Raw genomic sequence first — 18659 nt, forward strand, 5'->3', positions numbered from 1 at the left:
ACTTGATATCAGATTTCAAAGCAAACTAAATTGTAATCCAAAAATAGTACCTACATCTGTTTGCATATACATGAACATATCTGAGGAATGCAAAAGATAATTGATTCCTATGCATTTCAGGAATTGATTCAATAAATTGGCAAAGCATACATGGCCTTTCTAAACGTTGATCTGTGGTGCAATAAAGCAACATCGAATTCCTCACCCCCTCCAAAAAAAATATATTTACAAATATCCTGAATACTAAATGCATGGCTCAACTCTTAGTTTGTTTCACTCCAATCATAAAGCAGACCTCACAACCATCCTTACTGAAAATGACCATAACTTTATTATAAAATAGAAGTGAAATATCACTCATGGTGTGAAAAATAAAAATACCAAGAAAAAACAGGAAATTCAAATAGAATCAACAACTAAGAATGGTAAATATCTGGATAATTTCCCCTAGTTAAGAAAAACCATGTCTGTGAGAATCATCTCCCCCTATTTTAAAATAAAACATGCTCTTGACTTAAATAAATCTTGTATTCAAACTAAATTGTAAATTTGCAAGTATTTTACTAAATAAGAAATAAAAAAGACACTAATTCATTATAAGAATACAGAGTAAGATTCAGCCAAAATGAAATTTATGCATTAACTTGAACTGGCCCAAAATGTCTTAAAATAATCATTAAAAAAACAGATTTATAACAATTGAATAACAACAAACATGTATATCCACTTGCATGCATACACAACATAGGTACTTACAGTATATACATTACCAATTTCTCCTCTAATTACCTGGCACAAATTTCATTTTATTTCACAATTCATGTTCATCTCTCATTTCTACATTGGCTTTGTGCTGGAACGAGTTATGTACAAACTAACTAACAAATCATCACATATATAGGCTTCGAGTAACAGTAAAAACCTACAAATTAAGAGAATGTTAATTTCACAAATCAAGCATACATATCTACATAAAAGGAAGAGATAATCAGGTCAACATGAATGAATATCATCATGGTCCACATGCTGGGAAATGATGGTGTGATGTTAGGTAATACATACAAAGGGTTGTCACGATAATCAACAATTTTCTCCTCTTTGGCCAGTGTAGACTTTGACTCTGAAAGGCTTGGTCAAAAATGGTGAGCTGCCCACTGCTTAATTTTCATATTATGCATATTAACTACCAATACAAAATATATGCAAGCACTTCTTACATCTCTGTTAAAGGGATGTACAGTTTGTCTTATTGTCAAGTCTCCAAGTTATTAAGCAGTAGCATTGGAACACTATTTGCTCAAAAAGAATAGGAGGGGCATACCACTCTTAACCCACAATAGCTTGCTCGTCATATCTGTTGTTAGGTTGCAGTGTTCGAGTGCCGGCTGTGCCGCTAAATAAAGTGTCTCACATCAGCAGCACTGGAACACTCTTAGACAATGAATGTTAGCCAGGAGTGTTCAAGAGCCTCTAAATGAGGTGCCTAGCATCAGTAGCACTGGAACAGTCTTTGAGGACACAAAGAAATGGAAGGGAATGTAAGCTTGTGAGTATTCCAGAGCCTCTACAAAAGGTAACCAGCTTTACTGGCACTCCAGAGAACACTAAGCACTCCAGAGAACATTGAGCACACAGAGGATTGTAGAAGTATGCCATTGCTGATTGACCAATTTATGTCAGGTTTCCTCCAAGTCACTGGCCCGTATTCTGATAGCAGGTTTAACTTAAACTCAGGTTTAAAGTTGTGGTTTAAGTATGGATAGCCAATTGTTACACAAATCACGAACAGTAGAGATATCATACTTCAGCTCACTTGGCTCTCAAATCATTCATGATTGTCTAGGAAGTATAAATAGATGATTGTCTTCACCATCGATGAATCAGGAAAGAGCACAGTAAACACAAGAAACATACAACTTAATAAAGATTTTGATACTTTTGGCTTCCCATAATTAAACTACAACTTTAAACCTGAGTTTAAGTTAAACCTGACTTCAGAATACGGGCCACTGAGTTTAACTCCAACCTATCAAGAAGAATTAGAGGTACCAGGACAATCCCATCAAGCAACTGATTGGAGGAAAGGCAAGCTATTGTAGCCTGCCCTTCCTGTGTTCTGTGATCCAGCAACCACTACCTCCTCTATTAATTTGATCCCACTGGACACTATCAAAGAGAGACTAAACTGAAGCTGACCATATTTGAATAGAATGCAACAGTTTCCAATGTCATTTCAGAGCCAAGCATCTACTGATTTGACACCAGTACAAAGAATTAGATGAGAACTGACTATCAACAATACCACAAAGAGCATCTTGATTCACAGAGCAGAGAAACTACAATTATGGAATCATTTATTTTAATTTACATTACTAATATACACAGATACATCACAGTAAAGGGTGTTCAATCAGTAGATCAAACAGTGGACATTTTGTCAAGTACAAGAAGTACATTTAAATAAAAATTGAAAGGTTTTTCATTCATGTTGTGTGAAAAGCTGCAAATGTCTTTAAATGTAGCTCTGCATTTAAAAAGGAATCTGAATGAATAACAAGTACTGGAAAGCTAAAAAAAAATACAAGAGATTTATTGAATTTTTAAGTAAAATCTTATTCATAGAAGCATGCTATTAATATATGGGGTGTGCACATGCTGGACATCATCTAGAAAGATTGACATTGGTTAAACAACAAAACAAATTCTGGTGAAAAATTGAAGGCATGTGAAGAAATTAAAAACAAAATACAAAATAAAAACAATGAAAAGATATTAAAAATCAAACTAAAAGGAAACAGAATGCACATATATATGTATACATAGAAAACAAGAAATTGTCACTTCAGACATTATTTATAAATACAGAAATTCATGAATATATTGTAATGATGACAACATAATTTACAGATAAAGAAATGCTTGTCACTCAGAAAACTGACAGTAGATGATGCAGTGTTTGGAAGCGATTGGGCCAGAAGGAAAAATCAAGCAGCTCAAGGGAGGTTGATACTGCCAATGTTACTAAATGCCCCAGGTCTCTTGTGCTTACTGATGGCACATACAGCAAAGTGATACATACTGCCAGCTTTGAAATGGGTGAGTGTGCATGCCATGGGTAACGGAAGTGCATCTACGGCACCTATCTTCTTCCAAAGGTCTGTGCTAGGAGTGGCGGATTCAGATTCCTGGTAGGCATAGAGTAGGTAACGCATGACTTCAACTTTGGATGCACCTCCTGCAGGGTCTGCCTTCCAGGAGAGGACAATACCCTCTTGGGAGTGCTTGATCTCTAGGAGAGGTCTGATTGGCAGAGGGGTAAAGAGAATTGTACGAGGGAGGTCCAATGTAGTCTTCATGTCGGGCAATGGTGCAGGATGTTTCTGTGATTTTGTCATATCCTGTTTCTGCTGCACTTGTAACTGGCCTTGCTGCTGCTGCTGCTGCTGCTGCGGTTGCTGTGGATTCCTTTGTTGTTGTATTTGACGCTGCGCCAGTTGCTGATTTAACTGCTGCTGCTGTTGCTGCAGTTGATGCTGCTGAAGTTCTTGAGGGGATAATCTTGAAGCAGAGGCAGTTATGGTTGTCATACGCAGCTGTTGCTCCAGCTTATTGCTCTTATTCCTACATTCTGCAAGGGCTTTCTCCACAATTCCCAACTCACTACGCAGCTTCCCTTCTTGTTGCTGTAAAAAAACATAAATTCCAGGTGTGACATCAATCACACAACAAATTCAAAGAGAATCCAACCAAATGACTATCAATCAATTGTTCTGGGTGAATTGGAAAAAAGGAGCACAACTTTCATGTCTTTTTATTTAAAAAATAATGAATCATTGACATAACAATTAAATCACTTTGAATAATAACAATTCAATGATACCCGGATAAGCTTCTGGGATCATGGATCATTGTCCATGAATCAATGTTATCAAAATATGGAAAAACTGCACTTGGTTATAGGCATTTACATAGCACTGTCTATCTAGAAATATTCTATTCCGTGGTGCACATAAGAAAAAGAAGAGTATTTGGATCACATCTGACACAATTAAAGTTGAGTGATTCTAGAATGCATGCAGTGGTAGTTCGTGGCCCTGCTTTTGCCAGATCAGAAATCCACCTAAATTCTAAAATTTTTAAACAATGACCTCTGTGACCTTGTGACCCAAAAATCTAATCAGATCATTGTCACTACCACAGGCAGACTTGGACTAAGTTTGAACTTGATCCCTTGAATTGTTCATCAGTGGTTGTGGCCATAAGAACAGGATTGTCATATGAAAACTTGAGAATTACATATTGGTGTTTTATGATTTGCCGATGCTTGTTTTTTCTGTTATATTTGGAGCCTTTGCGAAGGCCATGAATATGAAAAGAAAAGAAAAACGCTCTCTTTGAGCCGAGAAGTAATTTCTAGCTGGCCTTTGTCATTTTTCCTGTGACAATTTATGGCGACCCTACCAGGACTAGAAATTATTTCTCGTATGAAACACCACCGTAATGAAGGTTTATTATCTATTTTACGGTGTGTGTGTTTTGTAAGGTTGTAATAGAGACGGGAACTTGCGAAAAGAGTGATTTTGCTGTGTAATCCCGGGTATGATGTGTTGCGTCTCTTGCAACGGGACGGGGATCATGTGTACGGTAGCGGTGTGCGAGAATGTATGCCGGGTGTACGTGTAGATAACGGGGGCAGTAAATTTCAGTTCGGGTATGCATTGAAGTGTCCGTTGGCATTTAGATACAGCGGGTGTACGGGTTTTGTACAACTACAAGGGCTGTGGTGATTTAAATGACCGGTATAGGATATGTGTGTGGATTTTAGGAATAATCCAGGTTTAGGCACACAGGTTTTTATATACTTCGATGAAGTTTGGGAACTGTCTTTGGCAGATTTGGTTCAATTTGCATGTCCAGATCTACGGAGTACAATCAAGACAGCAGAGTGTTGACTTTCGTTTTGTCTTGGATTTTTTAAGCTACCGTTAGGCCCCAAATAAGAATTCTGTTCTACGGTTGAATCAGTTTTCTTGGAGAGATTTCAGATCTATTCTTTATCACAAAAGATCTACAGAGATGGGTAAAGTTGTCGGGTACTCAAGATAATTTTGACTCACTCTTCAATTTGATTTTGAGGAAGCAATTCATGCAGTGCTGCCCTAAGGAAATCGAATTATTTATCAGAGAAGGACAATGTATAGAGCTATGGTTTATGTAGGAGCTCATGGTTTACATACATTAAGTACATTGCGTAAATCAGGTGGATTCAAGCCAACAGGTACACAAGGTAGTGTTAGTCCCACTCAGGTAGCTATGACTAAAGGAAATTCCAATGTCAAGGGTTCAGAAGTACATAGACCTATGAGTTGTGGTAAGGCTGGGAAAACACAGAATACAGGCACAGAATACAGGCAACAATACTAAGGGTTGCTATGTATGTGGTAGCCAGGGACATTTTAAGAAAGAATGTCCGTTGCGCGAACAGTTGTATGCCGCGCAGGGTATGCTACTGGTCGATGATCATGGGTCAGACATTTCTCCGCAAAGGGAAGAGGATAAAGAGGAGGATAAAGACATCATACAGTCAGTTGGGAATGATGTAGGCCTAGATGATACAGGAAATCGGATTAAATCTAGTTCTATGAAATCATCAGATCTTAAGCTCAACACTTTACAGCTTGGTTTGTCGGCTATTTGTTTGCAGGTGAAAGCAGGCATGGCATATGAAAATTTGGGAGCTGTCATGAAAGACCTGCCTATTGTTTCAGGGAAACTGGTGCAGGGGAATAAAGTTGTGTCGGTCCTTAGTAATTCCAGGTGCACCACTTGTGTGGTGAAGTCTTCATTGATTTCGGAAGGTCAACTTACAGGTTACAAACAATTGGTGGTATTAATAGATGGCACAATTCGAGAATTTCCGGTGGCGAGGTTGAATGTAGACACTCCTTATTATGTCGGGGAGATAGATGCTTTGTGTATGCTTTGTGCGACCTTGTTATAGGAAACATTAGGGGTGCACGTGAACCTAAAGATCCCTTCACCAAAAACCAGAATATCCTCGGTGATGGGAATGAGAGCAGTGAGGAACATGTTACTAGTGGTAATGTTGACCAAAATGAGGATGAGAGAACAATGAGTAATGAAAACCCTGATAGACATGACGAAGTGCGAATGAAAACAATAGAGTTGAAAAGGAGGTTGGAAATTTCTCTGAGGTGAATGAGAATAATCCAAGGGTGATGGCAGTTGAAACTCGATCTCAAAAGGAGATCAAGGTCAAACCGCTCAAGGGTTTGAAAACAGGAAGTCCTAGCCCCTGTGCAGAACCAGCAGTTTTCATTCAGGAACAGAAGGATGATCCTTCATTGCGTTCGTTGTGGAATAAAGTAGGCAGGGATGAAAAATCGAGATACATGTTTGTATGTGAGGGAGATTGTTTGTTCAGGCAGAGAAGAGATGCAAACAATCCTAAAATTGGGGTAGGTGATAAGTGTGTAGTTCTACCTAAGTCACAAAGAGAGAAGGTCATGAAAGTGGCACATGAGTCTCTGATGGAAGGACATATAGGAATTAACAATACTATGGCTAAGATAAAAAGTCAGTTCTTTTGGCCAGGAATGTCGGTAGATGTAGCTAACTTTTGTAGATCCTGTGACATTTGCCAAATGATGGTCAGTAAGGGTAGAGTATCAAAGGCGACACTAGGTCGAATGCCGATCATCGGTGTACCGTTTCAGAGAATAGCTATAGACTTAGCAGGACCGCTTAGGAGGTCAGAGAGAGGTCATACCCATATTTTGACAGTGGTTGATTACGCAACCAGGTATGTTGAAGCTATTCCGTTAAAGATTATCACAACTGTAGAAGTGGCTGAAGCACTTCTTAGCATATATAGTAGGGTAAGAATACCAAATGAGGTCATGTCGGATTTAGGTCCACAGTTTGTTTCAAGTCTGATGACGGAGGTGTCAAGACTGTTGTCAATTAGACAGGTCACTAGTTCTAGGTATCATCCGATATGCAACGGTTTAGTGGAGAGGTATAATGGTCTAGTGAAGAATGCGCTGCGACGGTTGTGTGCAGATGAACCGCGTGAGTGGGATAGATATTTACTAGCACTCCTCTTTGCATTAAGTGAGACCCCTAGTTCTAGCCTTGGGTATTCCCCATTTGAGTTGTTATATGGGAGGAATGTTCGTGGTCCCATGGATGTGTTACGTGAAATATGGACAAATGATGAGGTAACACCAGAGTTGAAAGATGAGTATGAATATGTCATAGAGCTTCGAGAGAGATTAGTCAAGTCATGGGAGCTAGCTTCAAGAAGCATTGAAAGGTGCTGCAGGAAAGTACAAGAAGTATTATGACAGGAATGCTAGAAACAGGAATTTGAGTATTGGAGATCAGGTGTTGATCTTGCTTCCCACTAATCAGAATAAGCTGTTGTTGAAGTGGATGGGTCCATTCCCTGTGGTTGGTGTGAAGTATGACTATGACTACATTGTAGATGTAGATGGTGTTTCCAAAACATATCACATTAATCTGTTGAAGAAATACTTTAGAGAGTCAAAAGGGGCCTAAGCTTTTGATCCTAGGAGAATCTTCGTCGGAGGCAAAATGACAAACATATAACGTGGAACAAACATAATATAGACCATAGACATGCAACAGCAACACTAGAAACAAGGAGACAAAAAGGGCATTAGAGAGTTGTGATGACCAATCAGGTTGGAGAAGGGGATGAAAGCAAAGGAGTAGGCAGACACAAAGGGAAGTCAGTGTAAGGAAGGCTAGTAAAAGACTTTAAGCTGTGAGGGATTAAGACAATTGGGCAGGCAACATCAAACAGGATCTGGAACAAAACAGTGATTGCAAGTGTGAGGAAGAGATGAATAACAAGAGAATTAGTGAGAGGCGGGTCAAACAGGTTACAAAGAAAGGCATAATTAACTGGTGCATAAGAGTGGGGGATAAAGGGAAGGAAATACTTTCCAAGAAAGGAGGTTAACATGTCAATGGCTGGTTGCTTTGATGTTGATACAGGGAGTAAGAACCTGTGTGATGATTCTGAGCTGGAGTGTGAGGAAGATAGTTGTGATGTTGATGGTGCCGAGATACAAGTGATGCCATCTATATATGCAGCAGGAAGAGTTTGTAGAGCATGTCAAGGTGAATGAGACTCTTGAAGAAGATCGTAGGAGAGAGATATCTGATCTGTTGTTTGAATATCAGGATGTTTTCACTGATGTACCAAAGAAAACAAGCGCAGCAGAGTGCAAGTTGCACTTAACGAGTGACGAACCAATTCGTTCTCCCCCATATAAGGTGCCTCAGGCAGTGCAAGAGAGTGTAGAAAAAGAAATAGACACAATGCTGTGGATGGGAATTATTGAGCATGCAGATTCCCCATATGGTCATCCCATAGTTATGATAAAGAAACCGGACAGGTCTAATAGGTTTTATATTGACTTTCGGCGTCTGAACAACATTACCGTGTTCAATCCAGAACCCATACCCGACCCCAAAAATCTGTTTGGTAGATTGGCGCAGAGCAAGTATTTCAGTAAACTTGATATGACGAAGGGTTACTGGCAAATCCCCATGAGGGACAGTGACAAAGACAAGACTGCATTTATTACCCATAGTGGGCAATATAGGTTCAAATACATGCCATTTGGTTTAGTAACAGCAGGAGCACAGTTTAACAAGATGATGCGTAATATATTGCAAGGTATTCCCAATGTAGTTCATTATATAGATGATGTTCTAATACACACAGAGAGTTGGGAAGAGCACATAGCGACAATCAGACAGGTGTTGCAAAGATTGCACGAGGTTAACTTAGCTGCGCGTCCATCCAAATGTGCGTTGGGATTTGATACCATTGAGTTCCTGGGGCATAGTCTTTGGGATGGTATTATCCAAACCAGTAGTAGGCTAAAAAAGAAGGTTGGCGAGTCACCAAGGCCTCTGACTAAGAAACAGGTACGATCATTCTTAGGTCTTACGGGGTATTATAGAGACTATATTCCAAATTATGCTGAGATTGCTCTGCCTTTGACAGATTTGAAAGTAAAAGGTAAACCAAATGAGGTTAAGTGGGGAGAATATGAAGAAAAGGCATTCAGGAAATTGAAGGAGTGTCTAGTGACACGTCCAATACTTCATCTTCCTTGTTTTGATCAGTTAGTTGTATTGAAGGTAGATGCATCTGACAGGGGTGTAGGTGCCGTATTAATGCAAGAACATTCAGCAGAAGAGTTTCCAATCGCGTACGAGAGTAAGAAACTATTATCTAGGAAAGAGAATTACTCAACAATAGAGAAAGAGTGCTTAGCAATTGTATGGGCAATCAAGAAGTTTGATTATTATCTATGTGGACGTGAGTTTGAGGTACATACAGACCATAAACCATTGGTGTATATTCAAGCAAAGAAGCTTGAGAACAAAAGAATCATGAGGTGGAGCATGATGCTCCAAGACTACAGGTTTAGGCTTGTATCAGTAAGGGGTCAAGATAAGGTCGCAGCAGATTTTATGAGCAGGATGTAAATTGTAGAAAGCCTCCACAAATGTTGGGTGGATTTGACCAGAAATTGTGTGCTGCATTTCATATTTTGTTCTATATCTATGCTAATGTATAAGGTTTACCAAGATGTTATACTTTTTGTTATTTGCATGTCATATTGCAGATTCATTTCATTTTGTGATAGGATATACATTACTGCTTTTAAGAGCATTTTTCTTATAAAAATGCAAAGAAAAAGCATTTCTTTATTACAACTGTATTGCAGTTTTTTTTTGTAGACAATGTCGGTTTGTGATATGGGTCATTTTAATCCATGTTGAAATTCATATTTATTATGTCTTGTTCATGTATGCACATGTCCGTCCTAAACTTCAGAATGAAGATTTACATTGGAGAACTCTCAAACATATTAACTGTGAAACTGGCTACAAAATTCTTTGGACTTTGCAAATCATTATTTTAAAGCCTACATCTGCAAATGGTGATTCTTGGAACTTTGTGTAAAATGAACATTGCAATGAGGACAATGGACAGTTCAACATAGTTGCCTTGGATGCCGTTCGTTAAATATATAATCTTCAATGTGGACACAAATTTTTGACTACACCAACATAGTGGAAAATTAACTTATTAATGTGCTTCGGAAGAGGATAAACCAATGGACAGTAAAGATAATGGATGTTGATTAATGCCCCAACTTGGACTTTAGTTACTGCGGGTGCCTATATGATTCAAGACTATGTTCTTCCTAGTGATGCTAATATATACTAACTTCATTGCCATTTAACAGCGTTTCTAAGGACTGTCAGTGGAATCTGCCATGAGGACATTGGATCATGTTTAGGATATTCCTTTTATTTGGTAGTCATACATGTTAGGTTGGTTTTCTGGTTCACTTACATTACAGTGAACTAATGTTATTATGTATGCTTTGAATTATCTTGTGGTAATGTTGCATGTGACAGTTCCATGATGTCAATTTTTAGGTTACAAAAAGGAAATACATGCTTATAACCATTTTATGTGTTGATTAATTGGGGAAGCAAATCGAAATCAGGCACGTTATTGCGTTGAAAAAAGATAGTACTATATGCAGAGCTGCCAACATTGGAAAGATAGAATCCAGTAGATTTCGCGGATGTATGATTATGTGAGGGAGCGGCGGAACGTTGTCCCACGGATGGGAGTTTTGGGTAGCAAAACACATTAAGAAACAACATTTGATAGTAACTGACAGCTGTCTAAACCATTGAAAAAAATTTCCGATAGATTAAATGCACATTAGAGAGAATTCATGAATTGTCATTGACTAAGTATACACTTCAGGCAAAACAGTAGATTTTTTACATAATTCATAAAATTAAAGAATGCATTCAACATGAAAATACCTTTAATTGGCCAGAGCCAGGGGGAAGGGGCTGCAGTCGTGGTAAACATTTAACATGGTAAATGAGCTTTATATGTGGACTGCTTAAAGTCTCTGAGGGATTCCTGTGAAAATTGTCACACAGTCCCATTCCGCTTGAAAATTAACTTTATACTTCGAAAAGTATTTTGTCATCTTGGTCTTGGATGACTCCATCTCCATGATCTCCATGGTCACTGGCGATGCGATTGTAGTGTGGATGAATCGGGACAAGCACAGCTCAGCCAGCGCCAGGCTAGCTCACTCACGAAAGAGAAAATGTTCGAATCCGATCAACCGAAGTGAAAGTAGGCAAAAAAATCTCCACTTTGCTTCTGGTTCTTCAGGATTGTCAATAAAATTATTCCTGAAACTGAAAGTCGGGGTGTAAAAGTAATCCACTTGTTAATCCCATCGTTGATCCACAGTTTCAGCTCGAATAAAGCGCACACAAGCTTACGAAAAATGCCTCGCAGCGCTCGTGAACTTCCCTTCTCGTAGCTTCCTGGCGCAGCGCGGCCGGCTGGAGCCGCGCCGGGGCGCATCGGGGGCCATGTGCATGGAGTACCGCTGAAGTGTTTTCATCACACATTGCAGAACCCGGAAATAAAATGGCTTGTTAGACTACTTTACCAGTCGTTCAGTAAAATTATCTTCATTTACATTGGAAATCAATGTACAATTATACAAAAACTGGTAAAAGTTACTGGGTAAAATGAAAATGTGATAAGGAGGTTCCACGTGGGTGTTAGGGAGTTGAGCATGCTAGACTCGTAAAACAGTCGTTTGTATGAATTTTACAATTTAACAGCTAAAAATCCTGATTATCCGGGAGATTTTGGCATGGGGTCGGGAGAACGGGAGATTGGATAGAAATCCAGTATTCTCCCGCAGGATCCGGGAGACTTGCACTGTACTATTATTTGGAGTCATGTAAATGATGTATTAGGTTCAGAGTATCCTAAGAGGAACACTAGAGAAAACTGGTCAGATGTGCTTAAGATATTTCATGTTATTGATATTGTTATGTTTTGTGTTTCAGTGATAAACTTGGAAGAAGTCATTCCATATATATACATATATCACCAAAAGAAAAGATGGTTGTTTTAAAATGTGATGATGTTGATAACGTGTTATCTATATGAAGTGCATGTAAAAGGAGTTTAGGAACTTCCTTTAGGAATTTCTTGACATTTCATTAAGTGATTTTGGTCATAAAGATGTTTGTACATATGTTTATAACACAAGGTTAGTCAGGTCATTTTTCCATGTTGTTCAAGAAGGTTGTTTCAAACATGCACCTGTTATTCAGGTTATATTGCAAGTGTAATTCTCAAAAGTTGAAGAAAATTGATCATGATTAATTGTTCGCTTAAAATGGGGGTTAGTTGTCATATGAAAACTTGAGAATTACATATTGGTGTTTTATGTTTTGCCAATGCTTGTTTTTCTTTTATTTTTGGAGCCTTTGCAAAGGCCATGAATACGAAGAGAAAAGAATAAAGGCTCTCTTCGAGCTGAGAAGTAATTTCTAGCTGGCCTTTGTCATTTTTCCTGTGACAAGGATAGGCCCACAGACTACAGTGTAACAACCTGAAAACCTACACCCCATTCAACTATGAGCGGAGGCATCAAAAGAGTTGTTATTTTGGCAGGCATTTGTCCCTGTTCATAGCCTGTCCTGTGATTCAAGGAAACTTTCTGGTTTAAAAGATATATTGAGAAATGCCAACTCAAAATCTTTAAGATGATGCCATCTTGAAATAAATATTTTCTTAAAACATTGTTAAGTGAATTGTTTCAAGGCATACACTCACAAAGTTTGACTATTCAATGTGTAGGAGCGGTGAACCAACTTCCATTTTTGTCTCATTTCATAACAAGGGGTCAAGGGGAAGAACAACAGATAAGATGACCCTCGGACGTCACTTCTTTGCCAAATATCTTTTAAAATATGAAGGCGAGTGGAAAAATCCATCAGACTATGGCACGCAAAGAGGGCCAAGAGAATTTAGGAAAAAAAAACATTATCTCATAGTTGATTTACCTGCATATCTTGTAGTTGTCTTTGACAGTTCCGATATACCTGGCGATTCATTCCTGAATGAGTTGCTGACAATTTGGTTCTGAGAGATTGCTGGTATTCCTCACTTCTCTGAATCTGAGACTGAAATACGAAAGAAATTCAAGATTAAACCCTGAAGAGGGCCTGTGCACAAATTCATAATTTCAATATCATGCATGAATGATCGTATACACGGCAGGCTCATTTGTGATTGAAAATTTTAGCTATTTTCTTAAATAGATAGCGTCACACAGTAAAAAAAATCAAGCCTTTTGCCAAGTCTCAGCAAAGTATTTGATGACTATCTTCTCATAATACCACGATTCTCCCACACATATATCAAGTATGTTAGTGACATATATGTATTCCATGTCACCAGAATCTTCAATTCAAATTAGCAACTGGAATCAAAGATTTTTGCAGGACTGGAGCTATTGAAGAAGTAGACATTGGTCAATTTTAAAGATCAAATTGAAGATTTGTGATTTGGACACAGTAATATTCTTCAGCACATGCACACCTAGACCTCTCATCTGGACCCCGCCCTGCACGAAACACGCTGATCGCGCCTTCTCCTCAATCGCTCTCACTCTCTGGAATAGACTTCCTACCCAAATATGCAATGCTCCTTTCGTTGAGGCCTCCAAAAGCAGACTAGACTAAATACATTTGTTTTCTTATTAGTTCTATTCATATTTTGTACTAATTTAAATGCTAACATAGATATACGTATATGTTTTTCCCTAAACTTATTAATATGATTATCTTTTGATGTATTACGTGATATATAGTATGTCATGTAAAGCACATTGAAATATCAATGTAATTGTAATAATGTAATAATGTTACCTGTATTGTATTGTATTAATCCTTGCTGCAGTGATCCTGACCCAGTTTCAGGGCCTTGTCCTACATGTATATTCTCTCTTTGGAGAATGCTATGTTTTCTAATTTAAATATTTTCTTACATTTTTCATCATAGTCTAGAGTGATTCTAACATACCAATTTCACAAAAGTAATGTATTTTAATGGGGGAATGTGTGTAGAATCTTTGGAGGAATATCAACAGCTGCATTCAAAATGATAGGCCCAACAGCATTGGGGCTATTCCATGGTTACTCACGTTACATTTGGAGACACCTTGACTCATACTTGGAGCTGTAACTTCATTATTATTGATAGGAACTAAACATCTCTTTATCACAACATAGTACGCAGTCTGACTATCCTTTGTATAAAAACAAAACTTGGGAAATTTCATTATGCTCCTGGCAAATCTTTGAAATGTGTTGGTTACTCATGTTACATGATTTGGACATGCATAAAATGAAAAGTGGACATAAGTGAAAAGTGTCCTCGTGCAAGGCTTTTATGAAAGTTGATTACATCCATTTCAAAGAAGTATATTAGGGAGACAAATTTGTATATAATAAAAAAAATAAAGAACACATGGTTTTTACATGGGGTGCAGATAAAGTGGTTACTCACGTTACGGTTCAGATGGGCTATATGTACAAAAACACATTGAGCTCATGTCCACCAACCTATGGAATTGCCCATTGGATTTTGTCATTTAAAGATCAGGGACATAGTGACAATCCTGAGCAATAGGTTTTTGCACGTTGAAGTTTGGGGGACAAAGAACCTTAAGAGAGTAACTGATTATGTCAGGAAGTACACTTACCAAAATGAGTCGCATCTTATTCTGATGTTGCTGCTGCTGAGTCTTCACAGCACTTTGCTCTTCCTGCAGTTTCTTCATTTGAGCCCTTTGTACCTGCTGCTGATCCTGCTGACTTGACTGAAGCCTCTGAGCCGCAATTCTGGCTTGCTGATGCTGCTCCTGTTCCCGTTGCTCCCGGGCAGCCTTTGCCGCAGCTTGGGCACGGTTGGCAGCATGGGTTCTCTCCTGGGCTTGGATCTGCTCCTGGTTGCTGGCTTGACTTCTGGCTACATTCTGGTAGTGCTGTTGCTGCTGGATAGCTAGCTGAGAGCCAGACGCTAGGGTTGATGTGGGGAGGGTTTGAGGTGCACCCGCACCTACAGGTCTCACCATCTGCAACTGTATCTGACCAGTCGGAAGTTGGATTTGCTGACAAACTTGCAAACTTTGCTGAAGGAACAAATGAGGAACATACACATCATGTAATGACCACATCTAAAGTTGTGTATCAATTAAACTATAGTAATAACAGCTGGATTCATTAAGCACTTTTTGAAGATATGTTAGACATAATACTTCACAATTTAATGTAGATAATTTGACTGATTGATAGAAAAGTATGCAACTGGGAAAATATGATTCTGCTCAAAATAGAATAGGGACAGCATTTCCTGCAAAAAAGCAGTATAGTTATCAAAGAAAATGGGGAAATTATACCAAAATTCATAGCTTTGAATGCATCTTTATTTCTTGAATTATTTTACTATTCTATTGCTTTGCCATACGTTCCCATTTATGATCACACCTATATGAATTCAATTACGGTTCCCTCTCAATTCGTATCTAAGAAGCCTTTTCATTGATTATACTTTGCTTATGAATCTTCATTACCTGTTTGTCTAACTATTTGTTACATACTTACTCTTGGTGTCCCTTTTTTTTGGGGGGATGGGGGTGTTTTTGTTTCTTTTGGTGTTATACTCGCACATGAACATGATCAATGTCATGTATTTCAATTCCTTTCAAACTCTTAAAATTCAACCAACTGACCTCCCACCATTTTACTCATTGAAAAATGATAAATGCTGGTTTGATATAATTTGTATTATTTCTTGTCATGATACGTTAACCAAGTTTTCATTTGTTTCTCTTCATATTACAATGAAGATTAATTTATCCAGAATTTTGATTACAATGACATGTTTACATATATTTCTATTTTACATTATTCTATGTAGGCACCAGCCAATAAGGAGAACCTCTTGACAGAATTTGTAAATTCTTTTAGGTGATCCCCAGGCATTGGCTGTTGCTCAATTATAATATTTCTCTTGTAATGTTCATATTAAATCTGTCATGTTCTGTTATTATCTTGCCTAGGAAAAAAAATAATAAATAGCTCAAGATGACCACAATTCAAATTTGTTTTCCTTGAAAATCAAAATGGTTGAAAGGTCAGACAACCCCTGTGAACTCCTACATAGATTAAAGATGTTAATACCCTTAAATATACCCTTATAACACTGTTTACACTCATACCTGTTGTGTAGAAGTGACCTGACCAGGTCTAACTTGCTGCAGCCAAGCCTGGCCTGGTTGTCTTGTAGCAAGAGCTGCAGCTGAAGCAGCAGCTCCTGGAAGCTGATGGACACCTTGTCGACCCTGCTGCAGCATGTTCAGAGATATCTGCTGCTGTTCCTGCTGAAGCCTTTGTGCCATTGCCACCTGCCCCTGCATTCTGGCTTGGTTTTGCATTGTCGTCATCACCGGTTGTAGACCTGCTATGGTAGCTGTAACAGACTGCTGGCTTGACGACATTTGTCGTTGCTGTGTGGATACCTGAGAAGTTTGAGGTTGTCCTCGGCTAGCAGGAGGGACCTGTTGCCTGGGACCATGCTGGAGGCTCACCACCTGAGAGCGTAGATTGGAACCCTGGGTTGTCACCAATGGAGGATTCACGTTCCTGAGCTATAGTAGTAGCACAATGAAAACAAACAACACATAAGAGATATTACTAAAGTTGACGGATACTTCATCTCTATCACAACAGCCATTTGTGAGGAACAAATAAATGTAAATGAAAATAGATTTTTCAAGATTTATTGTCATGAAAAATATTTTTACCACAGCAAAGCGGTACCTGACGCATTGAAAAAGTGTCCAAAACATCTTCTCTAAATAACCAACATGTGTGCGAAGTCTCCTGAGCATTTGGCAAACACTAAGAAGTATTCACTCCACAAGGTGAAACCATACAAAAAATGAAAAGTTACTCATAGCCAACAGCTGAATGTGAAATTTGAACTGATTGAGAGAGAATAATTTTTTTTCTTCACCAATCACTCACCTGAATGTTAGCTGAAGATGAAGATTGTTTATGCGGAGAGATGCTCTGTGGAACTCCTGGGGAAATTCTTTTCGGAGATGATACAGACCCTGACATGGAACCAGTCCGTGAAGCAATAGATACAGGCTGTACAGCAGCTACTCGTTGGCTAGTTCTCTGGATAGCATTTTGTGAAACAAGATTTTGCCCTATGTTTGCAACTTGTCTTGCACTTGATACTGTTCCTGAAGTTGTCGGTGTTGTAATACTGCTGCTGACGACAAAGACACTTGGTGCTCTTTCTAATGCATTTGGTGAGGAAACTGAAGGTGAGTTGACAAGTGTATGAGGCGATTTAGTGGTAAGTGATGTGAATTTGCTAATAGGCAGTGAATCTTGCTTGTGCGGACTAGGTCCACATGGTTTTGATGACTTCTCAGCAGGTAGTTCAGGGTCATCAGTAAGGTCTATTACTTCTGGCTCATCTTGCGCCGGAGCAGATTTGGTTGGCTTGCCAGCCGAAGGGTCTTTCTTTTTCTCAGTGCTATTAGATTTCTTTGAAGTGTCGTTAGATGCTTCAGGCACCTTTGTGGAAGCAGTGTCAGTGGAGTGCTTGGGTGATCCAGGAAGCTTAGAAGAGTCTGTGCCTGAAGGAACAATGGCCTTCTCAGGTGATTCTGATGGTGCCTTAGAAGGTGATTCAGCAGGACCGGTACCAGAAGTGCTGGAAAGGGATTTGGATGGTGATGGAATGTCTTGTGAAGAAACTGCTTCAGAATCTGAAGACCCTTTAGAGGTTTCTATGTTAGAAGGTGTTGGTGCAGATGAAATAGTCTCTTGTGGGTGAGATGCAGCAGTGGCAGTTCCTGAGGCATTGATTGCAACATTTGGTCCCTTTGTTTGCTGTGAAGAGATGCATAAAGGACAAACATATCATACAACAGAAAACATGCAAACATTTCCTCTAAACAAAGACAAGCACTTCTTCCATTCTATAGCTTTATTTCATCTAAAAAAAAATAAAAAAACCAGGTTGATTGGTAATGTCAACTAAATTCTCAAAGTTTACAGTACAAAAAGAAAATGCTTCTGACAGCTTAGTTTCATGCAGGCTCTACGTGAGCACCTGAATTACATTAAAAATTGAATTTTCGTAAAATTTAAAGCAAGCTCACAAACAGTCATAACTCACATGGAGCACAAACACACATGCGCTACAGAGATCACCATATTTAGAGACTTCTCTCTGTGCTCTTGTAATTGAAAAACTATCAAAAGCCTACCAAGCAAACCAACCCCATCCAAACCCTGAACTATTTGAGCTAGAATATCAACAGCGAAAAGGGTGAGAGAAGCTACATGCTTAAGTGCTCTAGCCAAACATCAAAATGGTAAGAATGTAAGTAGAGATATTAAAAATAAGAATCAGATGTTCCTGCTAAGAATAATTAAACACATTCGAAAATCTCATAATAGTGAAAAAAACACTTCTTTCTGATATGTGATCACTAAATTTGTAAGATTGCCCTTCATCTGTCTTTTAAAAGAAAAAATAACAAAACATTACCGAGAGTGCTAAATATACTTAAACGTAAAATTTGAATTTTCACAAATCAACAGCAAAAAAAAAATGTCAAAACTACATCATTTTAAGATTGGAATATTAGATT

At 38.6% G+C, this 18659-nt stretch overlaps 1 protein-coding gene across 7 annotated transcripts in view; it reads right to left on the bottom strand.

The window, feature by feature from the left end:
* Positions 1-519: 519 nt before the first annotated feature.
* Positions 520-18659, bottom strand: part of LOC129269404 (uncharacterized) — a 52626-nt gene continuing 34486 nt past the window's right edge. For all 7 annotated transcript variants that reach the window (XM_054906900.2, XM_064105719.1, XM_064105718.1 and 4 more), the window contains exons 12-16: positions 17011-17892; positions 16203-16631; positions 14685-15113; positions 12982-13101; positions 520-3683 (exon numbers count right to left, since the gene is read on the bottom strand). In XM_054906900.2, coding sequence (XP_054762875.2) covers positions 2994-3683; positions 12982-13101; positions 14685-15113; positions 16203-16631; positions 17011-17892 — 2550 coding nt within the window. In that variant the 3' untranslated portion in view covers positions 520-2993. The remainder of the gene's footprint in view (positions 3684-12981; positions 13102-14684; positions 15114-16202; positions 16632-17010; positions 17893-18659) is intronic.

The sequence above is a fragment of the Lytechinus pictus genome, chromosome 10 (assembly GCF_037042905.1).
Source record: "Lytechinus pictus isolate F3 Inbred chromosome 10, Lp3.0, whole genome shotgun sequence".
Taxonomy (NCBI): Eukaryota; Metazoa; Echinodermata; class Echinoidea; order Temnopleuroida; family Toxopneustidae; genus Lytechinus; species Lytechinus pictus.